The sequence below is a fragment of the Atractosteus spatula genome, chromosome 21 (genome assembly GCF_055471065.1).
Source record: "Atractosteus spatula isolate fAtrSpa1 chromosome 21, fAtrSpa1.hap1, whole genome shotgun sequence".
Taxonomy (NCBI): domain Eukaryota; kingdom Metazoa; phylum Chordata; class Actinopteri; order Semionotiformes; family Lepisosteidae; genus Atractosteus; species Atractosteus spatula.
Window position 1 is genome coordinate 17,378,566 of NC_142726.1, and position 20,638 is coordinate 17,399,203.

At 47.0% G+C, this 20,638-nt stretch overlaps 1 protein-coding gene across 2 annotated transcripts in view; it reads right to left on the reverse strand.

Moving 5' to 3' along the window:
• The window catches only part of cfdp1 (chromatin remodeling protein CFDP1), a 35,896-nt gene that overhangs the window by 11,394 nt on the left and 3,864 nt on the right, over nt 1-20,638 (reverse strand). The window contains exons 3-7 of one of the 2 annotated variants that reach the window (XM_088939100.1): nt 18,483-18,597; nt 17,806-17,989; nt 17,366-17,487; nt 15,602-15,733; nt 2,565-2,841 (exon numbers count right to left, since the gene is read on the reverse strand). In XM_088939100.1, the coding sequence (XP_088795226.1) occupies nt 2,766-2,841; nt 15,602-15,733; nt 17,366-17,487; nt 17,806-17,989; nt 18,483-18,597 (629 nt within the window). In that variant the 3' untranslated portion in view covers nt 2,565-2,765. Of the gene's footprint in view, nt 1-2,564; nt 2,842-15,601; nt 15,734-17,365; nt 17,488-17,805; nt 17,990-18,482; nt 18,598-20,638 lie in introns of those variants that run through there. The other variant, XM_088939099.1, reaches the window with a different exon arrangement.

Below are 20,638 nucleotides of genomic sequence, written 5' to 3' on the forward strand. Positions count from 1 at the left end.
ATGCAACTTTCAACTCCCACAATGCTTCGTGTGAAGAAGTGCCTCTTGCACTCCTTTTTAAATGCATCTCCACATACAGTAGTTTCCACTTGTGTCCTTTGTGTCTTTGTTCAGCACAGAAATCCATGTGGGACAAGCGTCTAAACCATGGTGATCCCATACTGCCAAATAGGACACAGAGGCTTTCGGTGGAGATGGCTCTACCTGCTTCGTGATCCCCAACAGCAGCCATACCCGCTGACCCCCGGAAGTCCCAAATGAAGACCACCGTGAGAGCCATGTTTTGAGGTGCACTGGCTATCAGCCGCATGGAGTACTCATGAACACCCGTCCAATAGTGCAGCTGTTACAGCTGTGCCTGGACAGGACACAATCAGGTCAGCTGTGGACTCGGCTCCTGCTAGCCATGGGTCTTCACACTGGCTCCTAGGGAGCTTCAATCCAGGAACCATTAACCAGTCTTCTAAATATTCGGAACTAAAGGAAATGTGATATTTGAGGGTTCACCGGTAATTAGATTTTTTAAAATGTAAATAATCTTTAAATCACTTTAACAATGATTGCATTGATCACAATGAATTGTTGAAAGCATTAGAACCTAATGATTTAACGGTTACCTGTAAAACATGCTGGACTGGGACTGGAGACCCTTACTCTAGAGGAGAGACGGGCGTATGAGAAACATCTGTTTAGAAAGGCATCAGTATCTCCTGTCCCTGTGAGTGGTGGCCTGCGCTGCAGAGTCACTAACTCCTGTCTCTGAGAGGGGTGTCAGTATCTCCTGTCCCTGAGAGGGGTGACCTGCGCTGGGGTGAAGAGGGATGTCAGTATCTCCTGTCCCTGAGAGGGGTGACCTGGGCTGGGGTGAAGAGGGGTGTCAGTATCTCCTGTCCCTGAGAGGGGTGACCTGCACTGGGGTGAAGAGGGGTGTCAGTATCTCCTGTCCCTGAGAGGGGTGACCTGCACTGGGGTGAAGAGGGGTGTCAGTATCTCCTGTCCCTGAGAGGGGTGACCTGCGCTGGGGTGAGGAGGGGTGTCAGTATCTCCTGTCCCTGAGAGGGGTGACTTGCACTGGGGTGATGAGGGGTGTCAGTATCTCCACCAAAGGTGCCAGCTGCAGGTTTATAACCAGTGCTCAGCACATGATCATGGACTTGGAACAACCTCAACAACAACATGCTGAATTTAATACAGATTTCACCCATCTGACTGGCCTGCCACAAAACGGGCTGTTAAACCTACTGAGAAGAGCACAATTCCCACGGTTTGACAGGCCAGCCAGACTAAACACTTCAAGATCACAAGACATCAGAAAGAAGACTTTAACTACAGAACTTACTACAGAGTATACAGTATATGACGCACTCCACACACCTCTGTTTTCTGTGTACAATTCCTTTGCTGGCTTTTGGTTAGCTTGCAAAGCCCTCAAAATAAAAACTTAAGTATGCTGGGCTTTGTGTCTAACCACTGTTGCAGTGTTTCAACAAGAGCAGCAGTTCCCACACTAATTAGGATATGCTTTAGCTGCACAGGCTTTAAAAGGGACCGACATGCACAATGGGAGTCAAGTCCCTAAATGCAGACTGATGCACTGGACATACAAGGATTTAAAGCTGTAGTGATGCTAAATCAATATCCAATTACAGCTTTTTGACGGGCCATTCAGATAGTAACGTAGTGCAGAGGTGCAACAAATTTCCTGAGCTGGATTGTATATTGATGCCTCCAGATAACACTGAGGGGCATTTTGCAAATATACAATCACCACAGGCTGCCTTTCTGGAGGCTGTGCTAACAAGGAGTAATACTGCATGTGCCCAAATTATATTTCTGACACTTTATCAAACTAGCATCTTAACTAGAATAAAAACTAAAAATTCATGACTGGATAGAAGAGAGACCCAGCTAACCATCATATTCTATTTTAAATAGCAGTCAAGTCAGGTGAGCAGCAGTGGGAACAAGAGGGAATGACGCTAAGCATATCCCAGACTGCTCTGCCAGGCAGGAAGGAGGCAGTGAGATGACCCTATAACATCACACCCGGCTGGAGAGGAAAGGGCAGGTCACTGAAACCTGCACAGGAAACGGACACTCGCATCCTGGACCGGGCCTGCCTGCCCCTGGGCTGGGCCATGGAGATGAAGCTCACAGCTGTAGCCCCATCCTGCCAGCCACACAGTCCTGAAGCCTCTCTAGAACATAACCCCTCTCCCCACAGCTTACACACAGGACTTAAGAGTTAACTGCTATTATTAACCATGAAAAGATTTACACTTACAGATTTATTATTGTTCTTATGACCAATACAAAAGGTAGAAATCTTTGCATCCAAAAGCTGTACAAGCTGCAGCTAGCAAAGCAGCTAGCTTTTTACACCTCTGGTACAGACTTAATGGGTTTCTGATGTTTGAATTAATGAACACAGACAGTTCTGAAGAAGAGAAAGTAGGGCAATTAAATATGTATTACTGTAAACTAGATCTCTAGCTCACTGCAAACTTCTTACCCACTTCTTCTAACAAGTCAACAAGAGTCAGAGCACAAGAACTTGTCCCAACACTGAATTATTTATTTTGGGCATTTACTTTGGGCCTTCTGGAAACCCTCAGTGGACTCCTCATCTTCACAGTCAGGAAGTTCCTGCTGCTGGAGACAGAGCTAGTACAGTTCTCCCAGATCTCTGTTCACTGGGAGTGCTGGCTCCCTGCTCATTCTGCACACATGCTTGAGATGCATTTACCACGGTGCACTGCAACAGGTCAGCCAACAAGAACTATACTGCTCTGGACTTTCAGGGCTTTCTTTGTAACAAAGTATTTGCACTTCCTCAGGAAACTGCAAAGAAAAAAACAGAAAAAAACAAACAGAAAACAAGAGGTTAAAGAAAACTGAAGGGTTACAACAAAACTCCCTCTGGCTTGCAAAGGCAAGCTCTGTATGGCTCTATCTATGCTCTCTCGTTATTGTGCTTTTTTAACCAGTTCGAGGTCACGGCAGGAAACAGCAGTCACGCAAGCTCATCTGAAGGCATGAAACAAATTCTTCTTCAATGAATGGCAGATTCTTACTTGATGTGTCAGCCAGCACAGAAGCCCAGCTGAATGCAGTGAAACCAGGTTTACTCCGAGAGCCCTAGAAAGCAACACAATGTCTTGAGGTCTAGCGAGGTCAGATAAGACTATACTGCAGAACAATGTGCTCATTTACTGCCTCCAAAAGACTGGAATGTACCAGTATAGTGCCACCTTCAGCATGCACTGACAAATGCATGTGTGTATGGTGCACTGACTGCCTAGATTTTTTGAAGAGTTTGTAGCTTCTGGCAAACACAGCCACCATAGTATAACAGTCTGCTCATCGCTCGCATCTCGCAATCCTACAGCACTTTTCTCCTAGCACTGGTCCAAAACCACATCAAGTTAAGGGTTGACAAAACTACCAGAGAAGAGCAGGGAGATGGTACCATTTCTGAACCAAGTGTAAGTGCATTTAAACCGAGAACAGGAGGCACTTCTTTCCACTGAAGGTTGTTTGGGTCCAGAACAAGCTACCCAACCATGCTGACAAGAATGATAGTTAGATGAGAGCCTAGGCAGCTGCTAGCAACCACACCAATTAAAAGAGTTGGATGGCCTCCTCTCCTTCGCCAACTTTCTCATGTTCTTTTTATGCAATGCCCTCTACCTTAACGTACCACAAACGCAAAACTCCTACACAAAAGCACTACAGCTAAAGACAGAACAAAATGGAGTAGCACAGAAAAAAACTTACTGCATGCAGCGACTGTAAAGCCCACTTCATCCTCGTTAGACAAAGTGAAATCTCTCGGGAGGAAGAGGCAGATACTTATCAGAGGGAGTCTTTCCTATCCATATCCCTGAGTCAGTCTCTCCTCTGCCCCGTCTGAACTGGTGCCAGTTATGTGCCAGACCTGTTTCCACACTTGGGATTTGCTGCAACTTGCACTGGCACTTCAAAGACCTCAAGCACACAGACGCTGCTCTGCAGATAAACAAGCCTGACAGGGAGCTATCACAGAAAGTATCCCCTATCCCACTGCTGCCTGCCTGTTCAGGTTTATTAAGCACAGAAAAACAGACTTAATACCCAAACACAAAGCCGCAACACTGTAACTTTTATTTCTACATCTTTTAGTGTTTTTGATCTGTCTAGGAAGCAGATCTAAAAATGACGTTAGGGTGGTACAGAGTTTGCAACTGAATTCTCTGAAACAATGGAGTAAAAGTAAGTAGAAAGAACCAGTAAAACTGACATACAGAAGCTGAGGTCCAACACTGACCATATAGATACGCATTCTCACTCAAAAGCAGATTGATCCATGCCATGTTTCACCCACTGCTGGCTATTATACACAGCAACTGAAAGCACTGGATTATTCAAGCTTGCTGCCTTAGATTCAATATGTGCAGACAGATGTGCAGCATTAACACTGAATGTTTGCTTTTCTGTTTCATCAATTGCAATTTACATAAAAACCTGCAACCAACAAAATCAAGCTGCTAATGACAATATTTAATATTTCAGGTGGGGAGCTGCGTCAGCATGCATAGGCTGCAAAGGAACAAGTAATAGGTTTATTCCATGCTGAAAAAACCCTTACACCTGAAGAAGGCTCCACGGCCGAAACGTTGTGTTTTCTTTCTTCTTTTTTTCAGCATGGAATAAACCTATTACTTGTACCATGAAAGGCACTATATTAAATAGATACATCATCTCAAGGGTCTGTATAAGCTGAGAAAAGAGACTGACGTACACAAATTAAAACAAGGAAAATCAAACAGATTTTGGCCAGCAGGAGTGTTTTGCTTTTCAAATTAAATTTGAAAAAAAAAATCAAGAAATTCTTCCACTGCAGTCTCTTCACGTTAGGCTGGCTGGAACGGAGCTGTGCGCTCTCCTCTCTCCAGATGGTGCAAACACACCCGAGCGCCAGGTCTGACATGTGGAAGCTTGCTCTGGAATCCAGGCTGGGAAAGACATTTCTGCAGCTGGAACACGGATCCCAGACACAACACCTCAGTGCTCTGTACCATAGCCTCCTCCTCTTTTAAAGGGGCAGGTCCAATTCCCTCTTTCCCATCAGGGCTGCAATGTACACAACAATTGCACTCATCTGGTTTTCAGATGTTGCTTCTGCTCTAGCCAGTTAAGACTGATTTTTACAAAAGGAAAACACAGCAAAATAAAAAACTGCAGATACACTTAAGTTACCCAGACTTCATGGGCCACATTCAGTAGATAGATCAGCCAGAAGTGGAGCGTATGTCCCTCCTGGGGCTCACGACTGCTTCAGCAACTGCAGACAACAGTCAAACACTAAAAACAGGAAATCACTGGAACACAAGCTCAGGGCTCAGGAGGAGCAGAGGGAATACATCAGGGCGGTCCCGTCACTCTCCCAGACACTGCCTGATAGGCAGGGCAGGCAGAGTGGAGTGGAAACAAGCAGGGGAGACAGCCGGCAGCCCGAGCCTTAAGAGTTAATCTCCCCAACATAATGGCAGAAGAGTGTTTGCAGTACAAGCCTCTGCCCCACTACTGCAAAACGACCTGAAACAGTACAGTAACACGCTCCATGAGAGCCTTCCAGGTCAAAGGGTTTCTCTCCAGACAATGACAGGTGCTCTGACACGCACTCCTCCGAACTCATCATGTCCTGAAGGGCAGAATAGCCACAGATCTCCTGGTAACACGTGTCGCTGTAAACAGCATGACAAGACAGGCTGATGGAGTGCATTCTCTGGGCAGGAATGTGGAGACAATCGGTGGGACACAGTGACCCCTAGCGCTCAAGAAAGAACGGCTGCACTCATGTCAGCTGTCCGGCTTTATTCTAGGTTCAATACGGGGGTGTGCAAGTCCAGTCTTAGAGGGTCGCAATGCTGCAGGTCTCCTGGGGCTCTTTGTATCCTCAGCACCATGAGAACTGGGGACAGATGTGAACTTGGTCCTGTTAAGTCGATAAATACACCAAATAGTGTATATACTTAGCTACTGATATCTACTATTAGGTAGCTAAGTGTGCAGGCAAAACAAGAGACATTGTGTATCTCAAGGACTGGAATTGCGCACCTTTTGTGTAGTAGTACTTTTTAAAAAAAACATCAGGCACAGCAAACATGAAGAGCTCAGAACTGAAGCCCTCCCGTGGGGGGAAGGCACGCCGGCCAATGCGGAGTCAGGGCAGCCTGTTGCCATGGACAATACAGTTGCCGGGGACAACAAGGACTGCAGGAGTTATGAAGCTCTGACAAGATCAGGGAAGCCTGCTTTTCATCACTCTCCCTATTTATAGCCTGCACATCCCACCGAGTATTATTCATATTTTCTTTTCTTGCAAATGATCAATAGGCTTTTGTGATGCACAGCTTCAGCGTCAGCCTCAGCCTCTTGAGGCAGATTTATCTCTAGATCAGACCTGGCTTCATCCTGGAGGTTTAAAACTTAAGAAACACGTTTGCCTGCATCCTCACACAGCCCTGCCTGAAGCAGCACACAAACTGTTTTTTCTAACACTGATAATGAAAACAATATTTCCTTGCTGAGGCCACTTTAAATCTTGTGCTGGACATGTGGAATGTTGCAGGGCAGCAGGCTGGAAACCGCGTCCATAACTCAGTGACAAAGATACAACAACTCATTTGTAGGACGACCAATTCATCTCGCAAGGCTCCTTTTTTCCCGCACAGGATAACACTTCAGATGAAATAAGAGCCGGGCTGTTGCCAGGCATTGTACTGGAGACACAGATTAAAAAGGATACAAAATAACAAAATGACTAAATTGCTCAACGAGCAATGGGAGGCGAATGCCAAAAAGCTATTCATGGACACAGCAAGAGAACAAATTAGCAAAGTCACTGGTTCTGTGTGTCAAGTCCTGCGCCTGGATTCTGTGCTATGAGAAAGATCCGCTCTGTGGGCCCAGGCCTGCAGCAGAGGAGCAGATTTCTGTGGCTCTGAGGAATGTCGGGTTGTACCCAGAGGGCAAGATAATCAAGTCCTCTTGCTCCCTTGTTAACGACTAGCCCGGCCTTTGGGCTGGGTAACCTGCAGGAAAGGCCCTGGCTCTGTAAAGGATGGGAATTTCCTGACCATCTGACAGAGTTTAAAAGCAGAATCCGCCCCCTTGCGGCTCCTGCCTTCCTGTTCACAAGAGAACTCGCCGTTTCTCTCGGAGAGGCGGTGAACCGCAGCACGGCGTGGACGCTGCAGGCCGAGCAGGGCCCGAGCCCCGACGCCACCCAGGGAGCATGGGACAGGCTATTTAAACAGCTGACTTCAGCACTGGGGCTGCAACGAGGACAGCTTAAAAAAGCACAGCAGACCAGTTTTTGAGAAAGCAATGTGACATTTTCTTCTGCAGGAGAGAAGAACCCACTCTGCTCACTGGGAATGTGTGCAACATAAATAGATCTTATTAAATTTCTGTCTTAGTGCAGCCAATCTGATCATTCTATGGATAATAAATGGAATCTAGCAGGTATATTTAAAAAGGCTCGTTAAAGCCCAGCTGCCAGAAACAGACCATTTCCCTCCCCTTCTGTATGGGAGCTAGGAAAGTGGCCATGTGACTCTGGCACGTGGGACATCCCACCCATAATGTGAGGTGATGGGAGTCCAGGGGTTTGCCGCCACTTCCTGTGCACTGCTAGAGCCTTCCTGTTACCTGCCCATACACAACAAAGAGGGGACCCTGCCACAATAACACAGCAGCTTTTAAAGGAAGACACTATGCGTAAGAGGTGGACAGTCTCAGAAAAAACTCTAGAAAAAGGTAGAGAGTACAGGTTCCACGGAGGAAAAGCGCGTTCGTACAGTAATACTGGAGGAGATGGATGCGGACTGCAAGTGCACTTCTTTCTTTTCTGATCTGGAGTGCCAGATGTACATCAGTTTCTATTCATAATCTTTTTAAACTACACTGCAACATAAGAGCCCAGCTGCGGCATCGTGTTTATTGCCTGCGATTTTCCGTGTTTCTCAGTGGTGATGGTGCTGTGAGCAAACCCCTTCTCCCACATTCCAATTTATCAGCCGCAGCACCTCGTCAGCAGGAAGACAGAGGCTCCCAGGTCCCTACGTACGTCCAAACTGACGCAGAAAAAACCTTTCGGCTTCAGAGGAAGTGCTTCACTTGGGGTGCAGTCTGGAGAACTATGAGCAGCACCCTAATTTCTTCCACTGCAAGACTGCAGCACCACCAAAGAAAGCCTTAGAGAGAAGCAGGACAGTCACGTCCCATTATTTCTTGTTTGGATTCATAATAAAGCCTTTGTTAGGGATTTCTATTTTAAGCAGTCTTGAAGTGGGTCTGGGAACTGCCGTCCGAGGCCTGTAGCACAGGGAGCAGGACTCAGGGACATTCTGCACAAAGCAATAACCTAATGGAATTGTTCCAGGGCTGAAGGGATTTGCAAATGAATGAAAGCCCCTTTTCCTGAGCAGCTGTCAGATTGGATTCCCACACTGAGCTCAAGCATGGCCACAGGGAATCAGCAATGGTTTCTGTTATTTGCTCTTGCAGTAACTCAAAACACACACGTATAAAGACACAGAGACATCTAGACATTAGAAACTTCATTTTCTACAGAAAAGAGCGATCTGCCTTAGCCATAAATCAATACTTCAGAAGTTCAAAAGGATTTTTTGGTCCATTTTTTTGGCGAACTGCGCAGATGTTTACGAGTGAGAAGCACTCAGACTTGCACACAGTTCAACACCTTGGCTGTTATTTACCCACCCCTGGAACACAGCTGGCACTGGGGTGGGCTATGGTGATCTAAGTCCATGCTGACAGCCTTAGGCTCTCAGGACTGGCCAGTGGGCAGGGAGTACAGCCACACAGCTGGACCTCAGCTGGAAACGAGGAGTCTGATGTTCTCAGTGGGACGTTCTGGCAAGCCAGGGGAGCACAGACCTCGGCAGCAGGTTACAGCGGCACACTTGTCTTCCCATGGATCAACTCTCCATCACCCCTCAACACCCCTGCGTCCCATCAGCCTCCCTGCACTGCTGAGCTCACACAGCGCGGCTACCCTGCAGCCTGCTCGTTAAAATAATTACGCTTAATCGCGTGGATTTCAAGCTGTCTCACAAAGGCTTTGCCCCCGTTTCCATTCATTAGCAGACAAACAAATCCCCGTAAATCAGCTTAACCCCTTAAATCGCTGAAACCCAGAGGATCCATGCTCTCTGTGTGTTGGGCACCTGAGCACAGAAAGGAAAGGAAGAGTTAAAACAGGCATGTAGAAAGGAAGTAGAAAGTAGAAAGGAAGGCTGTGTCTCGATGGGGATTACTTCATCTCTAGCCAAACTGTTCTGGAGGCCTGGATGTCAGTCACTGTCAGCCCTGTGCTCTCCACCACGCAGAGAGTCCCTTAGAAAGGCTCTCGTTCTCACAGCCTTCCAGAAGCAAAGCAATCAAGTGTCGCCCTCCTGCACTCCAAAGAGCTGCAGAAGGAGACACATGTTTTTTAGATACATGCGGGTTTAGAACTGTGGGTAACAGCATCCTTGTGAGCTGGTTAAGACTGTAGTGGCTGCTGCCAAATACCCTGAAAACATTCCCTTCTCATTAAAAAATGACACCCAGCCCTGACTCAGACTGCTTCTTCTCCACCTTGCCAGCAAAAGGAAGGGATTTTATGGATCAATGTATCAGCTTACGTGTTGACAAAACCTGAAAGTCTTAAGTCAACACTTAATTAGAGCACTTGGCACTCTAAGAAAATGTTCCAGCACATGTGCTCTCTGAGCCATCGCTTCCCTTTGAAGGCTGTTCCTTCCCCACAGTTCCAGCCTCTGGGCCAACTGTGAAAGGGCTGCAGGTTCACACTGCCCCCAGAGCCGGACCCTGCTCCAGGCTGAAGCAGGCTGTTATTGTTACATCCTGAGATCCGTCTCGATAATCAGAAAGACAGCCTGGTGTGCAGTGCTCGTATACAAGCAATCCTGCTGCCCTGCTCCTGAGCAGAGGACGCACTGGGACCCGGCAAGGAAAGCCCTGAGGAAGAGGGCAGGGATCTCTCCTAACGCTCTTTTTATTTTTTGCTTTTTCTGTGCTTTTGAATTTTAGCTGTTTTCTCTTATCTATTATTTCATTTTATCATTTGGCACATGCTCTAAATCAGTCCTGCTCAGCTCTGTATACTGCTTGCACTTCATGATGGCTCACACTACACGTCCTGAACTCCAGCTTGATGTTGTTGTGTGTCACGTGTCAAAGTGTGTCGAACCCTTTTAGAGTAAGAGTGCAATCTGAGAGCATGACTTCTCAGACAGCTCTATCCAGTCTCTCACAAAAACTATCAACGAGAGAAAACTTGGACAATGGTGCTTGTTTGAACTTCACTAACTTAATGACCTGAGAATCTTATCCTGCTGTTTCTGTAAGAACACCAAAGAACTGCTCCGACAGCTCTCCAATGTTCCATAATTGAGAATTACTTTACTTTCAACAAAGGCCAATGGAGGACTTAGATTCATCCCCTTACTAATATCATAATAAACTTTATCTTATATAGCACCTTTAAAGGTGGCTTCTCAAAGTGCTTTACAGAACAATAACAAAATAAAAAGGCTCATCTAAAGAAGAGGGTTTTGAGTCTGGATTTGAAGGAGTTTAGAGAAGGTGACTCTCTGATATCCTTGGGGAGAGAGTTCCAGAGCTTGGGGGCATAACAGGAGAAGGCCCTGTCACCCACAGAGTGTAGACGGGCTTGGGGGACAGTAAGGAGAGCAGAATTAGAAGAGCGAAGGTTGTGAGGTGGGGAGTCAGACAATAGCAGCTCAGACAAGTACTTAGGCGCCAAGTCAAAGAGGTGAGCACGAGGATTTTGAAGTCGACACGAAATCTGACAAGAAGCCAGTGCAAGGACTCCGGGATAGGAGTACTGTTAAGTTTAGTTTATTGTCATAGGCACAAGTGCAATGAAATGCTTATTTGCATGTCTGATCCAATACAAAGACATTAAAGTAATTGCCAAAAACAAACACAGAACAACAGCAGCAACAACGACAAGTTTAATAACATACAACTTAAAAAAGTAATGAGTTATTTTATCACTTGCACTAGGCCTGGTCAGGATTCTGGCTCCAGTATTTTGGACATACTGGAGTAGCACTTTCCTTACTACTGGAAAAAAGGGCACACCTTTATACAGAGCAGCGTGTGTACAAAAATAAACCACCTGGCCGTGTTTTTGAAACTCACTCTGGGACACGTCCGAGAAAATGTTGCCCAAGACCAGTCGACTGCCAGGGGAGTGAGATGTACCAGACCAAGACAGCAAAGAGATGTTCAGTTCTTTAGAAGAACAGGCAGTGCATCAAGTCCCTTGCCGCTTCTGATTTACAGGAAATGTAGAAAAGGCCACACAAGACTCCCTACCCACTCTCAGCGCGCCCAGCACAAGGTGTCACAGCGCTCCCTGGCCACTCGACTGTACACCTCACTAACCTGGTCCTAATTCCATCACAAACTACAGGTATGGGAGATACCTGTGCTTATGTCCCCTGAAGAAGCCCAGCATATGGGCCATTTTCATCAATAGGACTGAGCCAAAGTCAGGGTCTGCCAAGGTTTAACTGGAAAAATGTAAATTCTGATCAGGGCTTGAAGGCTAAGTATTTAGCACAACAGTGATGGCAAGATATGCAAACAGCTGGCTTTTGTTTGGCACACAGGGACAGCTAGAAGAGCAAGAGTAAGGCCCAGCAGAATGTTATTACCTGTAAACATTTGCCAAAGCAGGCCGGGCATCAGCCAACCAAGAAGTGCCCCTCAGGGAAATACAAAAGCATTGCAAAGCCCACACAGGCTGCCGAGACTCAGCGGCAATGTTAATCCGCCTGGCTGGGCTGGCATTAATGCACTGCATCAAACAACCCCCGGGAAAATCAGGAGATTAAAACAGTGCTTCAAAACCGGGCTCCTACAGACACTACAGTTCAAGACAGGAAAGCTGAGACCCCTGCCAGGTAACTGTTAACTTTTATTTTGTTCTAGGTTTCATCACTACACAGCAATTTTATAATAACTTGCTGATAGCAGTTTACTTTCTCAGCGTTACTGCAAAATTTCCCACATTTTTTTAGAAACTCAGGCACACAGCTGGGCAGCATTGGGAACTACAGCCATTTGGAGAGACGAAGGGTCTGGACATCCACACCCTGCAGGAACCAGGCTATCTCATGGCAGTAGGGGGTTCAAAGTGAGTGGAGTAACAGGGAAAAGTGCTCTCTCTGTACCAGGAGAGACAACATGTTGGAATATGATCAGTCAGTTGCCTAGTCAACTAATTGTTAACTAACCTTCAAAGGGGTCTTGGGATGGCCCTGCATAAGTACGGGAATCTTCAGAAGGACAGCCTGGACAATGAGGGAACTCAGGATCGCTGCAGCACTTGAAGCCCAGAGAAAAACAGAAGGACATGCCAGAGCATGGCACTGCAGCAGCACTACAGACACAGGGGCGGTTCATCCTGCCTGGTGGGCTCAGGCACTGCACAATCTTTCAGCAGCAGAGACAACGTCTCAATCCTTCCCAAGCTTCACAGCACAAAACCCGTACACAAAATCAAAACTACATTAAACAGCTGTGTACATCAGCAGATCTCACAATAGCAAGGTTGTGAAACATGCTTACTTAAGCCTTGTTGTGCCAGTGCTCCTTGGTTCAGAGTCAAGAGTACATGCTGTAAATAATTCAAGCCTCATTACATCTCCCAGTATTTGACTCTGGATGCAAAGCATTTTGCAAAGATATCTACGCTGCCGGATGTTTGAAAGAGTCATTTGCAGACAGAGTGCTGAATCATTTTTTATGGAGGGGCGGCCTGCTTGGGAAAAGATTCTGGTGATGTCACAATAAAGCCACGTAACTGTGAGAAACAGTATGTGGGTCCCAAACTGATCTGGATCTGGAAATAATGGGGAAACTCAGGGCCCCCAGAGAAACCTGTTCACTCCCAAGACTAACAGTCTGAAAAGTCACGTTCCCACTCTCATTCACTCGTCACACTGGCTTTCGGCAATGCAGCTAGCTGATCTTTCTAAATGTGCTGTTGCTTATGAGGCAACCACAGAACTGGAAAGGTCAGCAACAAACCACTGAGTTTTATTTCTGCTCCAGTAACCAGGCAGCTCTGCTCAGTTGGTGCAGCAGCACAGCTCTCAGCATCACTCCCTCGGTTCCCAGCTGAACAGCAAGACATTGCCTTGCTCAGATCTCCAATCCCCTGCACAAAGTAAGCTTTAGTGACAATCGGCGAACTTGTAAATTACAGGCAAAGGCAGAAATAAAAAAAAGAACAAGCTGTTTCTTTAAGAAGTGCTATTAACTAAAACTAGCGGATCTCAAACCAGCGCTGCGTATTTTTGGCTACCAGACTGCTGACTCAGCCCTTTCCTGCTCCAACCTCAAAGCACACTGCAAAATTTCCAGCTGGCAACAGCAGCCTAAAGCTTCTCTCCCAGGGAACCCGATAGGAATTTGAGAGTCTGTGTCAGGGCCTCTGCCACAGCCTGGCCTGAACTAGAACAGGACTGGGCACTGCACTCCAGAGCGCTGGCAGCACCAAACACAAGTACATGCTGAGAGCGTCCAGTAAGTCTCATTGCAGTTTCTGAAGAACCAAGATACAGGAAACCATGAAGCACTCAACAGATCAGGCCTGCAATTTTACACCTGGAGAGGTGATGCAGGCTGCATCCTCAATTGAGATCTGCACTCATGCCATCACCTGGCTGAGAGCACCCCGTACCCTGGCACCCCAGCAAGACCAGAGCAGTGGAACAACACTCTCCGTGCTGCCTGGCTGGCCTCCATCTTTATTAAGGAATTCTGGATCCTTCTGGCTATGACAGTTCTACCTATCAGGACTATGAAAGGACCCTGGAATCTGAGTTTTAAAAACAAACCATTCCATGACACAATTTCTACTTTTTCCACACAAAACACTGACTAGCAGGTCCAAATCTCTCTCTCAACTCTTTAGATTGAAATCCCCTAAATCTCCTAAATCGCCTTCAGAAAGAAAAAAAAAACTTAATTAAGCACAACATTTTTTCCCATGGGGGCCAAGAAGATTAAAGCCATTTCCTGTTGTCGAAGGTAAGCAGTTCTTTAAACGCAGGAAGTGCCTCAGGACGCTCTGTTCTTCCCAGGGAGGAAAGCTCATGGCTGGAGTGCTGCTGACTGCCTCAGAGGAAAACACGCCCGTCCCCAAGACCCGTCACAGGCGAGAGGAGCCATTCGGAACATCTGGCCCGTTCTGTAGTTGTAGCTAACGGATCTGAAAATGTCATTCAGCCTCTCCCTGAAAGAAGCTGGAGTATCAGCTTCAACAATAAGGCTGGGTAGTTTCCTCCACACTCACTCAGCCCTTTCGCATAAACATGTTTTTTGTTGTCCGTCATAGTGACAGCTGTAGACGATAACATACCATGCGCAGAGAGCTGAGGGGGCCCGGTCTGAACCGAGCTCTGACAGTCTCTTCCAAACACCCAAATCTCCCATTAGGGAGGATACCCTCCTCAACACCCCAGAACCAACACCAGGATAGTCACTCCCACTGCCACGCTTGATGCCTGCCATGTCTGAAACACACCAGCACCGAGGAGCGAAGTCAACAGAGAAAGTCCAGCTCTCTCAGGTTCACAACCAGCAGTCTTTCATCCCTGCAGAGCAAAGACTGTGAAGCCAGCTTGCTGGCAAACTAGCATTGAAAGGTTTGTGTGGGAGCAATGACTTTTTTTTCAATTTCTCAAACACAGCGACAGTAAGACATGCAAACACTGTTAAAACCCCTTTCAACGCCAATGTCACACAGACCAGTCCATTAACACGACATAAACAAGCAACTTTCATTCATTTCATCTCACATCAGGGTACAGACTCATCTCAACCGAAGTGCTTTCACTTTTGTCTTAAATCTTGATTTTCACGGGGATTTGTTATTTGTTATGGAGGGAGTTTGCTGAGAGCCCAGGGCAGCTGAGCAGTGGAGAGAGGATGGGGGAAGGAATACATTAAGATAATAAAACCAATATTGATCTTTCATTCTGGGAAGATTATTTTCTGTTGCAGAGCAAAATTATGGCATTGGACTGTGAAAGTGTTATAAAAAAATCAATAGTGGACCAAAAAAACAACACCAGCCAATATCTCCCAGTATAAAGGATGCCAGCACCGCCTCAGTCTCCTCAACCGGACTTAGGAAGCCTGGCGAAACCGAGGAATGCTGGAATTTCTTTTCAAAAAAGCAAAACATGCTGTGAGAAATGCTTGCCTGCTCAGATTTCTTTTAACTGATGGCTGGTGTTTGCTTTTCTCAAACAGGAGCTAGAATAAGTGAGATGAAGTAGCTGAGTAGTACTTCAACCCCATTAAGAGCATCAGGAGAAACTTGCAACAGTGTTCAGGTTGTGTATCAGGATCAGTCTGGCAACAGGCATTGCTGGGAGAGAGGGGAGCATGTTCCCATCAAGCCCAGTGCCCTGGTGTCCCTGTGCGAGTGAGCGGGAACAGCACTGAGACTGTGATGCCAGGTGTCTAAGGCGCTCAGGGGTACCTGGGTCCAGGTGTCAGGGTGGGGACCGTTGGCTTGGTCGGACCTGCCTGCTGCTCTTTCTCCTCCTCCTCCTCTTTCTTCTTCAGGAATGACCTTGCTTCTCTGGAGTCAGCATCCACCTCCTTTGTCACCCTGGGAGAAATTATTGCAAGGAAGATCACAAAAAAGGAAGAGAAGGCCTTTTTGCCTGTCTGGTAATCCACTACTAATTGGTCTAAAGATCTCATCCGGCTGTTTCAAGATATTGGCTTCAATAACATGGCTGCAGAGCTAGGGCCATACTCCCACAACCCTGTGTGTAAAGAAGTGCCTTCTGTTCTCTGTGTGGGAAGGACAGATCAATGAAAGGGAACAAGTCACTTGCTGAGGCACTGGCAGGTCAAAATCTGTAAAATCATCAGTACTAACAATTGTACACCCATTAAAATAGAAATATAATTCGGATACACTCACACAAAACTAGTTTTGCTCATTAATAAGAAGTCCACCAACTTTTGAAAATCAGGGAAAATTATGGAACCACAGAAACCCTTGACTAGAAGCTGGGGTCAGTCTCCAGCGTAGGAGAACTTGAACCAGGGCAGTGCATTTCATCAGTCACAGCTCAATCAGGCCAGACAGTAAAACTACTGTCACAGCTCAATCAGTTTCCTACAGTAAATGTCACCTTCCAGTGGCCTGTTCAATTATTAAAAGCAGCAGCAACTCAAGCCTGTGAGCCTGGGCTCCGCTCCCTCTGAGACGATCGAAGGCTCAACTGTATAACGCACAATGGATGTCTGCTAACCCCCGACCCTGAGCCCTGAGCCACACTGGCGCTCTGTATGAGAGGCGTGTGACAGGAATAAATACAGTGCTTTCCGACCTCTGCTGTGACCACGCTGAAGGCACAGTGGCTGAGCAATCGGCTGGGAACTGGGAGAGCTAGGAGGTGAAAGCCACAGGCGATTACAGCAACACAAAGCACTGCAGCACCTCACCGGGCTTTCACCAGCCTGCAGGTGCAGGTCACACACACAGATGCTCAAGGTGCGAGGCCACAGTTTCAAAGCCATACAGCCAGTCCTTGGGCCAGTCAGTACAACCATGAGCTGACCTCAGGCAATGGCCCTGACTGGACACCTGCAGCTGTCTGTCTGGCAGCTCAGCTGAGCGCATCAGCCACGCAGTGGCAAGTGCGCTCAAGAGCTGATGACACTGGAAACAAAGCCTCTTTCTTCGTGGGAAAACAAAATAACCACATGCATGGTTCTTCTCCGTGTTTCAGGGTAACAGAGAGGAATCGCTGCTCTGCACTGGCAACACTGAAAACATTTGCTCACAGGCATTTAAATAACCTCAATTTCAATACCATGCAGGACTGAGATAGCGGTGTACAATGGCTCGTTTTTATCAAATAACTGCATAAGACAATAAGGTGCGTTGACATTTTTGGATTTGTGTGAGCTAACTGTACAGGGAATATGACTGCCTTCAAAATTACCAAGAGTACATTCCTACTTATCAGGCTCTTAAAGTCATTACATTAAACCATTCTCTGTTTTTCACCAAATAAATCAGACACTGAAGGAAAGATGAGAACACCTGCTCTACATTTTTCCCCTAAGTTCCATTTTGGCTGCATATGAAGACACACTTGTCACACACACCCACACCACCAGCAAACCCTCATATGTCCAGTGCAAAGAGAAATGCTGCCACCTGGTGGATGCACAAGGACTTGCGTGAAGTCTGGCATTAGTCACTGATTATGTGCACACTTACCGAACTTCTTCTCCTGCGAAATCAAACACTTTTGTTATTGTGACTTTTGATGGCTCTTTATTTTTAACTTCTCTTGGCGCTGCATCTGTCTTGCTGGATTGGTTATCATCACCACCCACAGCCTGAGAGAAAAGCAGACCAGACATTTCTTAACAGTGGATGGAAAAAAATACATAAAGCACCTTGGTTGGTTCGCAAAGGTCCCTGAAAGATTGGTAGAACTGCTGGTTTTAATAACTGAACAGTTCCATGCACAACAAACACTGCCTACAGTACCAGGTTGGTTTCTACTGATCTGTCCAGAAAACAGTAATAATTTAGAGAAAAGGTGTAGAAAACATTTTAATAAGGTGCAAAAATTCTAAAAGGTTGAAATGCAAAACAAGAAGCAGGAAGGATGAGCACCCCTCCAGGAGGACTCGCTGACGCAAGGCAGGCACCTGCTGGCTCTGAGCCGCTCCGGCGGGTTTGGGTCGAGGCCCCACCTCGCTGAGGAAGCTGGCCCACAGGTCGTCAGCCTTCTTCTTCTCTCCAGTGCCGCTCTGTTTCTCTCCCCCGGGCTCCTCCGCTGGCGCGCCCCCATCCTCCTCTCCCTCTGGCTGCAGGCCTCCTTTCTTCCGCTTCCTGCCAGGAGACGTGCCTCGGTGAGCCAGACGAACTGCCCCCATCTCCCGCAACCCCAGCTGGACACCAGGGGCCGCAGGTCTGCCCGAGTCAGGTCCCTCCCTGCCCAGGGTCTCATGCAGCCCGGGTCAGACCCAGCCTGGGCTGTGCAGCTCAGGTACTCAGATCCAGGATCCAAAATGCGAGGTACAGTCGAAGGACAGACAGGACAGGACCGGACCCCAGGCTCTTAAACTGGGGTCTTTATATGACAGCAAACACAGTGATCGTAAAGCTGCAGGAACAGACTCCATTTACCACTTAGATTGTGGGGTTCAGCCTGCACCCCAGAAGAGCCCCTTTACTGTGTGAACCACTTGGGAACCTCCAAAATACTACAAGAGTACCGAGACAATGAATGATGACAGGCAGTCGCAGGGAGTGTCCTGCAGGCAGGAGGGGCTCCGGCCTGTTCCAGGTCTCCGGGAGACAGAGCGTCACCCAGCCCGCTTACCTCACTGCAAGGCCTTTGCCACCCTTCCTCATGTCCTCTGCAGGCCCCTGGCCTTCTTCTCCTGCCGTGTCCTCTCTCACACACTCGCTCATGTCATCTTCACTCAGCTCTTCCTCTGTCACGCGGAGAAAGAACATTCAGCAGCAGGCTGAGACAGGTGCATCAGATCTACATGCTCCTCTCCACTGGGCTCAGACCAGGAACACCCCTGGTGCTGCAGACAGGCACAGGGAGTTCCTCATTCCAGCCACAGCGGCTACAGGCCAAACCCAATTAGATATTAAATCAACCGAAAGGCATCCCATCAGTTCCTTCTATCCACTGAGGGCCTGCAGGGCTGAGCTGATCAGGAGCAAGAGAGACACTAGCCTGGGCTGGGTCTTTGAACTCTTCTTTGATTTATTATAAGCAATAACAAGGTACAGGTTCTCCCAAGGAATCAGTCTCACTAAGTTATCATCCATCCATTGTCTAACTGTTTCATCCAATTCAGTATCACTGGGGAGCCGGAGTCTCTCCGGGAAAGCACCGGGCACAAGGCAGGGTATAGCCTGGATCAATTACTAGAGACGCCAGTCCATCACAGGGCACACACAAACACACACCTGGGACAGTTTTCCCAGGTCTTTGGCCTGTTGAAGGAAACCCATAAGAACATGAGGAGAACATGCAAACTCCACACAGACAGCACCTCAGGAACTGAACGCAGGACCCTGGCGCTGTGAGGCAGCAATGCTGACCACTGTGTAATAAAGCAGTGTTGTGCAATTCTGCTCCTGGACAGGCAGTGTGTTGTCAGGTTTAGCAAGTGTCTTTTAAGCAGCAGCTCCTGAGGAGTTGGGAGAAGCTATTCAGATGGACCAATTAAGCCAAAAAAAGAGAAGATTTGGGGAAAAGCTCGCAAACGGCATCACATTCTAAGTGTCCGCCTGATAGTCAATTTGTAATCCAGGCCATATAAAAAATACACAGTCGAACCGGTGGATGTTTATGAATCAGGACTACCAAGACTATATTGGTCAATTGCAATGAACTGAAAGCAGCGTACTAACAGGAGTTCAACCTGTGCTCAGTACGCAGCTGCGGTCTAAACTTGTGCTGCACCTTAAGACCAATTGCAACTAACTTTGCCGCTGTGCTTATTCCGCAGCACCGTACTAAACCTGTTCTCAATTGCAACGAGCACAAAGTAACAGCTGCCACCCTCTAGATGCGACTACAGTAGCAGACTAACGTAAACCACCTCCTCATACAGTTTAAGCAACTTAGTACCATACTTGGCGTAACGCTAGATCGCATTAGAAGGCTCCCGAATATAGTGGAAATATCACCACTACACACTGAATTTATACATCCGTCACTTGAAAGATTATTGTAATATTTAACTTAAATTGCTTAACACTTACTCCACATTTATTATTAATATGTGTATTAACAAAAGTGTCATTTACTAATAATTGCATTTGTTGTCAATCATTATTAGTAGCTGTGAATTTTAAGATATGCTAGGGAGTGAAGAGAACAGAACATAAGAAAATAGTTAAATAAATGGAGCTTGAGCCTTTAATGTGTTCTATAAAATCTGGGAGTCAACTGAATAGATTTGTTATACATTTCATTGTGATGGGTCTCCATATTTGTGGTTATCAGAGGAAAGCAGGGATAATGAGGAAATGGGTGGTACAGAGAAAAATATCTGTAGACAAATGCAAGCATACATTAAAGACGGAAAGAAACTCAGCATCTTAAAAGTGATTATTTATGATAGTTCTTCGGAACACTGTCCCTTCTCTGTCCTGTGGCTGTGCTCCAGTAGTGACTGTGTTGAAACGGCCAGAGTGTGCTGCATGCCTTGGAGACGGGAGAGGTGGCTCATCCCAGTCAATCACAAGGTTGTGTAGGACTGCACATGCCAACAGGACGGTGCTGGCTCTTGAAGGACTGGTACGCAAACCAAATGACAGACAAGCAAAGCGTTGTTTTACAACTCCAAAAGCTCGTTCAATGTGGCTTCTTGCGTTTTTATGACTCCTGTTATAGTGCAGTTCTTGTAATGTCGCAGGATCGCGCACAGGTGTCAGAAGATACCGTCGTAAAGGATAACCACGGTCACCCACGAGAACTCCACAATACAATCCTTCCTCAAAACTTGATTT